This window comes from Neocloeon triangulifer, unplaced genomic scaffold, assembly GCF_031216515.1.
Source record: "Neocloeon triangulifer isolate White Clay Creek 2 clone unplaced genomic scaffold, ASM3121651v1 ptg000012l, whole genome shotgun sequence".
Lineage (NCBI taxonomy): Eukaryota > Metazoa > Arthropoda > Insecta > Ephemeroptera > Baetidae > Neocloeon > Neocloeon triangulifer.
In genome coordinates, this window is record NW_026775554.1 from 17,827,834 (window position 1) to 17,838,445 (window position 10,612).

General features: G+C 36.0%; 1 protein-coding gene across 8 annotated transcripts in view; it reads left to right on the forward strand.

Annotated features, from left to right (window-relative positions):
* LOC132196850 (protein numb) overlaps positions 1–3,494 on the forward strand; it is a 30,370-nt gene extending 26,876 nt beyond the window's left edge. For 6 of the 8 annotated variants that reach the window (XM_059619769.1, XM_059619765.1, XM_059619771.1 and 3 more), the window contains 4 exons: positions 16–102; positions 586–734; positions 793–874; positions 1,334–3,494. In XM_059619769.1, the coding sequence (XP_059475752.1) occupies positions 16–102; positions 586–734; positions 793–874; positions 1,334–1,902 (887 nt within the window). In that variant the 3' untranslated portion in view covers positions 1,903–3,494. The remainder of the gene's footprint in view (positions 1–15; positions 103–585; positions 735–792; positions 875–1,333) is intronic. The other 2 variants (XM_059619768.1, XM_059619773.1) reach the window with 2 other exon arrangements.
* Positions 3,495–10,612: the final 7,118 nt, after the last annotated feature.

The window sequence follows — 10,612 nt, forward strand, 5'->3', positions numbered from 1 at the left end:
TGCTGCCTTGCTTAGTTGCCGTTGGTGTGGCCTCCGCGAGTCCGCAACCTCCTCCCAGGACCCAGCGTAACCGGCTGAATTCCCTGCCGAACGCCATCAACAGTGAGTTACACACCTACTTCAACCAAAAACAAACCAATGCACAGTTAATTGCAGCTACTCATTCGTGGGCATGCACTTTAGTTAGACTTACAAGTTTGCCTTGCAACGTCCTTTCATCTCCAGAGCTTTTTAGATTTGGCTTTTTTGCATTATTTTTTATTTAATTTCATGATTTTTGCTACTTTACGTATCCCATGTCCTCTTGCTAAAATTTCAGTATATACTCTTGGTGAGTTTGGAGATGCAGAGGCGGAAAGTGTAATAAACATTAGCAAAAATGAGCTAGAGTAAAAAATCTGATGGAAGCTGCGCTTTTTAAAACTGCACTTCTGCGGAACTTGTAGCCAATGTGTGACTTTTTCCAGACTTAGTCAGACCTCAGGTTTTTCTAGTAAAGAGTTAAAATCACTTAAAGTAGAAATTTTGGTCTGACTAGCAATTTGCCCCCGAAATATTCCATTAATGGTCTAATGTCCTACGCTGGTCTGTACTCAGTGAGTCCGATCCCGGAAGTGTCACCCATGAGCGACAAGTCTGTGTCCATCGACCCTCTCAGCGCCCTGTGCCAGCAAATTTCACAGGGGATGTCCTTGCTCACGTCTGCGGACGACCCCTTCCCCAATCTCAATGAGGTGAGGAATTTGGATTTAAAATTAAATTGTGAGTTAATAACATACTCTTGAATTGCAGTCTTCAACAACTGGCCAGATATCAACTAGCCTAGCGACCCAACCTCCATTGCACACGCAAATTCTTGCAATGAACCAGTCAGGTACATACTAATACTAAATAGGTGATATTGATAAATTGAAGAGTGAATATATATTTTTGATAAAAAAATAAATAAAAGAATTAAATATAAGATAAGCAAGAGATCATTTTGACGTGCAAGTTCAAGTATTACATAAATTTTTTAGCCTTAGTGATAATGATGACTATTTTAAGTCTTTCAATGATTAATGAAAGGTTTTGTTTTAGCTCCTTTATAATTTTTAGTATTTAATTCAGGTAATTGAACCAAAAGTAAATTATTTTGAGACAAAAATAAAACAAATCATAATTTTACTATTTTCTTCTTACAAAAGCTTGGTTTTCTACTATCTGAAGATTTAGAATTTTGTCCATAATAAATGGAAAAATTGTAATGGTTAAAGTACTAAATTTCAAATTCTCAATATACTGATAAAATTTTCTTAATCATAATCTGATAGATTTTTTTATTTATTCTCAGATCCCACAAAGCCATACATTGACCCCATCAAGTTGTACAACCCATGGATGAACGACACCCCGAAATCAGCGCCCAAGACTTCAACCACCTCCAACACGGTGGCCATCAACAACCTCAACAACAACGCCCCTCACAGCACGACGACCACAGCCACCCTCTCCTGGGGCTCCGTGTCCGTCTCTTCGACAACCATTCCGGTCACTTCTTCGGAGGCCATCGACATTCCTCAGCAGCCGGACGTGGTCCTGGAGGCGACTGCTGCCACCACCACGGCCATGCTCGAAGTGGCCGGACCAACTTTGACAGGTTCCCCATTGCCCAAGGCGGACCAGTGGCTCACCAGTCTGACGGCCACTCCTCCAAAGCGGCCACCCCCTCTGGCACACTTACGGGCTCAGTCCTTGGGCACGGCTGAGACGGCCATGATGGGCCCCCGGTCTGGCTGGAACAGGAACGACCCTTTTGACGCCGAGTGGGTGCCCAGTGAGGCCCAGCGCGCCCAACAAACATCGTCCACCAACCCCTTTGCCCAAACTGGCGCTGTCAAGGCATTTGAGGTCCACATGTAAAGATTTCCATGCACAAATGCTGTTTAATTGAATTCGTAAGGAGAGTGGCCGTGAAGATTTATTCTAATTTATCAGTTGTTAACTCGTTTGTTGTTGTTGATGCCAGGGAGTAGAGAGTTTCTTTTTTACTCTAATGATTGGAACAAAATATAAGTCTTGTCTGAAGTCTGATGTTTATCTTATTTATCTAAATTGTTTTTGTAATTTTGAAGTTGCATCTTCTTTTAATCTTTTATTTTCAAAAACTTTATCTTAAGCATGTGTCTGTCCAGTTTTCAAGATACCTGATAATTTTTCTTACATTAATGGAGAACTACCTTTGAACTATTATTCATTCCACCTTGTATTTGATGTTAAAATAAGTGATGGTCTTCCGTTCTCAAGTATTTGAAATTTAAAGGTTAATTCTTGCTTGTCTTGCTTTCCTATCGCAATTTCACTCCCTGGTTTTAAAACTGTTGATGTGTACATAAGAGGATAAAATGGGCTTTAATTACTGAACCAGGACGAGGCTCGTTACAGACCTCCGTCCAGCAGGATTGTAAATTTTGTTGATCAAGAGAAAAGTACTTAATTTTAATGTAATGATGCTGAGGGTCATTAACCATGCACTGTCTGTATAAAATATTCCACTCTGTGTAGCCAAGAAATTGAATTGAATGTAGCTGAATAACAAGAGATAACTGTCTTCAATGTTACAAGAACACACAAACTAATAGACGACCCTATAAAAGTTAATTCCATTTAAGTTACATATCGTTGAAACCTTCAGGCAAATGACCTTTTTGAATTGCAATTTTTTCCAAACAAATTCTCGGATCTTTAAAACTGCGGTGGTAGGGATCAAATAAACTCTGTCAAAGCTTTTACTGCTTCTTACAACTCATGATTTAATTATTTGCTACCAGTGCTGCTTTATAATTTTTGGATAATTGTGTTCTCGAGACTTATATTCAATCGAATCTTCACACCATTGCTGCACAATTGTTAAAACTTCCCTATTCAGCACTCCATGCACCGCTACATCACTGTAATCGATAATAGATGTTCAGAAAAGAACTGGCTGATATTTGTACTGCACTCACTCGCTGAATGGATACTTCCGACAAAATTCAAGCTGAACAGCCTACCTTTTAGAAGCTGCAAATTTCGCTGATTTCTCTTTAGGTGCATTTTTGGCTTTATTTTAAAATATAATAAAAATGCTGTACTTATTATCACAGAAAATTTTCATTTTACAAAAAAATTAATTCAGCGCATTGAAAGGTGTTCATGTGCAAGTAAAGAGAAATCAGCCCTTTTGCCGGTTACGAAAGAGATAACCTAGTTAAAAATAAATACACCTATATATTCATGTAACTGATGTTGTTATATTCACTAGGAAAAGACTATAATCACATGAAGAACAGATTAAAACATGGAGCAAAAAGTAATATTATAATAAAAAGCAGAAATAAAATAGTGCCTGGATAAAAATATCATCAACTGGTGGATTGAGTGGAATATTATAATAAGCGTATAGGAGTTATAGTTTTGACCAACAACAACTGCTAGCTGTATGTTTTTCTGATTTAAATGAGGCCTGTACTGTACTTAAAAATAGCGGATGTGGTAAAAATCAGCCTTGCAAACAATTTCCGCGCTGGGAAAACTGAGATTCGATACTCTTAGCCCTGTATTTCCTAAGCTGGAAAATGAGGAAGACTGACTTTGAACACACTCTGGAGGTGATTTTCTTTAGACACAGCTTTTGGAAATGTTCTTTCTCTCACACTGACATATCAATAAGAATCTCCCGACACACAAATTGGCACCTCCTTGATTTCTTGGACAGAACAAAATTCCTTTGTTGCGTTCATTTGCATACAAAAAAGAAGTGGTATTAATTTTTTTTAAGAGACGTGCAATATTTCCTGACATTTTTGTACATAGATTTACATTTCATATACTTATGTTTGTATTATTTCACAAGATGCAGGCTATAAAATTTTATTTGTAGACAAAAACTTAATGTAATAGCCCTTCTCAGGGCTTCGATATTCATCAAAATGTGCTCCTGTCATTAGTGTTTTAATTGAGATCAAGGTGCAAGAATGTTGGAGAAAATAAAATATTTAATTAAGCATTAAAAGAAGAAATTTATGTTGTCTTATTTCTCTATTTCCTACAATTTTTTTCTTAACAATTTTTAAAGGAAGTATCAGTTGATTGTTCATAAGTCCTTGATTTTATTTCCTTTCTTTATAAATAAGAAACATTAATCACAGGCAATTCAATTTGAAAATCGCTCTCTAAAAATATGTGGGGGCGCTGATTGTGAGTATTATGGCCGTCTAAAGTCTCAACAGACTCTAATTACACATTTTGCAGAGAGTACCCGGCGCGCGATGAAGTTTTTATTGTTCGCCGTCAACACTTACCACCACACGAGAGAGTGCAGAAAAAGATTCGCGGCAAGTGGTGAACGAAAAATGTTTATATCCGAGTGCGAATTCGTCCATGCATCTCCAACAGGGCAATTCCCTTGATTGCTCTGCCAATTGTCTGCTGCTTTTCCTGCGTCCGCCTGCGCTGACGCTTGTGATGTAGTATGAAGTGGCAGCACATTTTTGTCGCATCTCTCCGAGGAGCTTTCCGATCGCGCGGCGGGATGAGTGAGAGGGGGTTGCTTACAAAACGCTTTTAGTTAATTGTCAGAACGTCATGATTACATATTCATCTTTCTCCTTCCGTTTATTACGACAATTAAATCTGCTAAAATAACTTAATTGCAGTAAATTGCATACCATGCGGGAAAATGAAGTGTAAAAAAGTTGCTGCAATATTGTCAACTAATGAATATTTAATTTTACTATTGTTTATAAAAGCAAGAAAAAATATTTAACAAATTAAACAAATCTTCATTTTATTTTGATTTTTTAGCAATATTAGTTAAAACAGACACGACAGTAGACAATAACAGATGCTGTTAATAATCATTTTATGATTTTGTCATACCTTCAGAACTGAATGTAATAAATTAATTAATATATGTTTCATTAAAATTTTACATAAAAGAAAGTGAAAAAGATAGCTTGATATTAAAATTTTAATATTAAATTCGTAATAATGTTTTAAATTATAAATTTAATAAAATAAATAAAAAAATAAAAATGTAATTGGCATGATTTAAGGGGCAAAATTATAATTAATATTGATTTTTTTATTTTTATTATTTTTTTTGGCTTATAGCAACATATTAAACAAATTTATTTTTCTGTTTTCAATTTCAAAATTTGCAGTTCATTGGGAAAACCTATGACCTATGACTTTGTGCTAAAAAGTGATGAAAGGAATAACATCATTTTCTGCTCCCAAAAACTGCTTCACAAAACATAATCCGTCAAATAAATTCTCCCTACTGTTTTTCCTTTGGAGAGAAAAAAACCACGCAGAAAAACGACTACTTCCTTTCCCACAACTATTGTAACAAATGTAATGAATAAAACTACGAGGAAAATAAGACGAATTTATTTTTCTGGCCCATTTCCTTTTTCTGGGAGCAAAAACGAAAGGGTCTGCGAAATTATCGAATCACTTACGAGCGTTGGCAAAAAGTGGTCGAAAACCACCCTCGATGTTGTGCAAGAACAGATTTGGCTCTCGTCCAAATCTGCGTCTCGTCTGGTCTTGCTCGCGATTATTTCTTTCTTTCGTCGCTGACTTTTTACTCGCACCCTCGTTACACAGCTTAATGCCAAACGAACACACCACCGCGTGTTGGTATTTTAACAACTTGTTTCTCTTTCTCGTCTCGACAACTTTCTTTTCGCCGCGCTCTGATTTATTTTCTCTCAGCGAATTTCAATTCGCACACTGCGGCTGATTGACAAGCGCTCAAGGTTTTGCCGCGGCAGAAAAATAAATATGAGAGGCGAAAATTTCGCAGCAGGTTTTTGCATTGATTTTCTCAAATAGTCTCATAATAAATAAAATTCTGTTTCAAGATGGTTTTGTTTATTGTTCTTCACATCGACAGCCTCCAAAATTTATTTATTTATTTATTTTTTAAAATGAAAAAACATTCAATAATTATGGTAAATTTACTTTTCTCTTCCATAGCAAAATTTATGAAAAAAAAGAATGGCACAGCAAATTCTTATCTTATTTAAGAAGTAAAAATTGAGAAAATCCTCTCATATACTTTTTTTAATTAATAAATTTTTATTTACTTTGTTATAGTCTGTAATCTTCTTTTTTTCAAAATCTTTTTTGCAATTGAATATTTAACATAAAAATCATCAGCAATCCCTTTAACTAAACTCATTAGAGGGTGAGAAGACTCGTGTTTAGGAAACCCCTTTCGTTTTTACACGGCTTACTGGCTCGTCACTCCTAATTTCGGCTGCGAGTAATTGGATAGGGTGACTTCTCTAGCTATTTGGCTTGACTGTTGGCTGCAAACCCCTTCTTGTGTCCCTACAAGTTCTGTTGTGGCGGCTCTCGTCTCCTTAATAGCTAATTGCGAAACACAATACTTTTGCAGTGAACGCAGTACCCTCTGTGAATCATCTGAATGGGCCGACAGGAAGTAAAATAAATATACAATGCAACGTGGTGCGTTCAATACGTGGTGCACTGTACAAGTTTCTTTCAAAAACAAACAATAGCAGTCGAGAGACGACAAGACTTAATTAACAATTCTTGATGGTAAAATATTTCCAGATTGATTTTACATAGTTTTTGAAAACTTAACTCCATTAGATTTTAATAGAAGCACTACCGTGATAAATAATGCAAATCATACTTAATTTTTGTATTCAAAATTTCAGTTTAAATTTAATTTATCTACGGAGCTCTGAGATTTTTAATAATAATTAATAACATAAAATACTGTCATAGGGAAAGTGATTTATTTAGGTTACAATCATATAATAATAATTCAGAGTTAGGGGTTTCTTCTATAAAACAAATTAAATTTTCATATATTTCTTTGAAGAAAAAAAATCAGATATTTATTATCTGAAATTATAATATGCATAAAAAACGCTAATATCACCATGAGTTTTTTTTTAAGAAATCTAATTAATTTTTACAAAATGAATTCAATAGTTAATTTTTTGTCAACTTCTTTATATTTTCTTCGCTAAAATTTTTATGATTATAAATTACGGTTAAAGCTTTTATTAAAATCTCAGACGAGAAAATTAATTCGTGCGACAGCAATTAGCATGCGCGCGAGTGTGAGGGTGGTTGCGCTGGGGGCAAGGGAGGCAACAAAGTAACGCGGATTGCCTGCACTGTAGGCGAAGAAAAAAAGGTGTATGTATCACGTATGGACCCCGCGCGGCCGCGGGTCTCGCGCGTTTTGCGTCCGCCAGCACAAAAATGCACGTGTTCTTCTCTTCTGGCGATGGCGAAAAGCAGCGTTCTTGTCACACGGAGTGAACGAAGGAAGGAAGGGTTGCTTAAGTGGCAAATACTACTCTTTTCACTCGCTTTTCCACCCCGGTGCGAGCGAAAGGGTGGCTCGAGAGGGTGCAGCCTGGCGGGCGCGGGGAAGCCAAATGAGCCGGCAGCTGAAAAATTCTCATTTTCAGCCGAACACACGGAATTCGCAGCGCATACAATAAGTAATTCCGCGTGCTCGCATCACGCATTCATTTGCATATGCGAAAAGCCAGCACGAGTAATTAAAATTAATTTATTGCGACAGACGTAGTACAAACAAATCCGTTTGTGTTTACTTTGCTTGCGTGGCTTTTTCTCTTTCTTTGATCATCTCCCAAGCATGCACACAAGAGAGGGGTGATTAATTATTTGGCGCGCAAATTTGGAGAGAGCTTCATTAAATCTTTGATTAATTAAAAGTTTCGCCGTTCTAACGAAAGTGAGATTAAGTAAGCAAGTACGCGTTGAATCAAGTGTCTTTGCGCAATTACTTCATTTCTGACAACATAAGATGAGAGTCTGACGAAATTTGCTCAATTTGAATTTCATTAATGTTGTTCCGAAAGTAATGGGAAAATTACAACAGCACCCATAATTTCAGAAATTGAAGGGAGATTCTCTTCCGCTCAAATATTTATCCAGTTTTCAAATTATATTTTATTAATAATCTCTTATTGCTCCGAAGGGAAATTTAACTTTAAATGAGTTCTTTAACAATTGAAACAAAAGGTATAATAATCAATAGTTGCAGTTTATTGACTTATTACCAGGCATTCACTGCTAAATATTCTTTGTACCAATTCAGTGTTAATTAATTTTAAAAATAAATGTAATAGCAAAATTTGGCCTTTTTGGTTTGTATTCAATAATTGAATAACATGATATTGTTCAAAAAGAAAACGGAAAAATGAAATTTTTGGACAAAACGGTACCGCCACTATTAACTATAGCACGAATCTCTGAGATCAAAATTTAACTGCTTTAACAAAATTTAAAGAAAATGTCTGGTAAAATTTGCGCAGTTCTCCCATCATAATCCCTTAGGGGTACAGTACATTTAAATATCCAAGAAATAATTTAATAGCGACAGCCATCCTTATTATATATAAAGAGGATTGAAAATATTCTGTTGGAAATTTGACGAGACTTTCGGCAGAGTGCGCACTCGAGAAATTGCAAACGATAGAACAAAGGGCGAGAGTCAAGAGGTTCTCTCCACAAATTTGCACCTTTTCATTTCAAGGAAAAGGGCGGTGATTTTTCAAAGTCGGCGCCGCACCTCCGCTTTTGACATTCGCGACGTCGTTGCCGTGCGGTCGACTGAACCACGCGAGAGGAAAAAGCGAAAATTCTCAGCCATAAAAAGCAGGTGCGTGGTTTCTTCGGCTTAATGTTTCTCTCTCTCTCTCGACTACTGCTTTTGTCTCTCGTTGGCCAAGCATCATTTTTTTCTCCTGTTCAATGTTTTACATACGTGTATGCCTTATGTCTCCTTTTGAACTCGCCTGCTTTTCTGCTGATGAAGAATTCGCGCACCTTGACACGCGGCGGCTTCTTTTTTTTGGTGCGGTTCACGAGCATTTCTGTGCATCATCGGGCATCATCTGCGGGCACTTTACAAAATTAAACTCTCTGTGTGTCAGACATGCACGTCGAACTTCACATTTTCGCGAATGTGTGAACATGCACTTTGGCACGTGTGCTAAAAATTCGTTTTGACAAGGATGCCCTCAAGAGAGGTTATGACAATGCACGCAGGCGACGAAAAGAAGTGCGCGTGTACATAGCACTCTTCCGTACTCTCTCAAAAACACTTTTTCTTCACGCGTCTTCAAAGGGTTTTATGATCAAAGAAAATATTGGATTTTGCTAGGATTTGTCGCTGGTTTGCTCGTTAGGTATAAAAATCAACATTTAATTGCATTTAATGTAAATTATACAAAATGTAAGAACTTGTAGTTATTTGTGTTATATTTCCAGAAGAATTCCTTTAATTTATGGTTTTCAATCTTTTTCTGATATACTAATTGGCTCATTTATTTTTATTGAAAATATCACTTTAATTCTGGGTAATTTATTTAACTGCATGCTAATCACATAATTTTATTTATAAACTTATTTGAATATTTGTATGATTTACATGCAGTATCTAAATCTCTATTTTGAGATATTGAATATTTGAATCTTATCCATCCTACTAATTCTTAATAATTAGTCTTTCTCAATAAGTAATCATTAATAACGAAAATAGATACTGCTACATAGTTGAATTCATTCGGAAATATAAGTGATGATAGCAACTATTGATTGAAACAATATATAGTATAAAAAATAGCATTTAAAAGCAAAATAAAAAACAAAAGTAAAGAAACAATATATTGTAAGAAAATAAATATTAAATTTTATATAAATTTTAAATTGAAAATTAATTTTATTTTATATTTCATAAAAATGTTTAGAATAAATATTATAAATCAACAGAAATAATTTTAAAATGTTTTTATTTTTTCTGATTTTCTTAACTTAAACTATTATATTATTTTAACACCTAAATTCAAGTTATGCCAATACCGGCCAATGCAAGTGCAATAATAGTTACATCAGCTAATGTAAAATAATTTTGTAAGCAAGATGTAAAGCATATCAAGAGTTGTAATTAAGTGCTGTATGAGAGCGCACGTGTGTTGATGATTTGTGGTTAGGGAAGGAATTATGGATTTGTGTCTTGCTGGCTAACACCTATGTTATTCTGATGATAGGAAACGCTGCTTTAGCCGAGGACTAAACGACAAGGACAAATGAGCAGACAATCCTGAACTAGCAGAGCGACAAATGGGCCAGATGTGCTTGAAAGCGAAAAGGGCCGCGCTCGCATTAAAAGTCGGGCGGCCGAACAAATGGCGTACTTTGAACTTTTTAACGTCTTCACTCTTAAATTATCTGTTTCTTTTTTTCCTTCCTCATTTCCGGAAAACTTTCGCTCCTCTGGGAAACAAAAGGCGGCGCTGTTGAAATCTTTTCTTTTGTTCTGCAGAAGGCCGTGAAAAAAGACACAATTAAGCCCTGGTGCCAAGTCTGAGCATCAATTATCTCTGACCACAACAACACCACTACGACTTTTGATGAACGACGTGATTAAAAACACACTCACGTCTAATTACAAGCTTGAGATTCTCTGTGATTGATTAAAACCACAAGCTTCCTCTCTTTTGAGAAAAATTCCCGCAGGCTATCACAGATAGAGAGAATTATATGAAAGGACCCGCAGATTGGTTTGTGG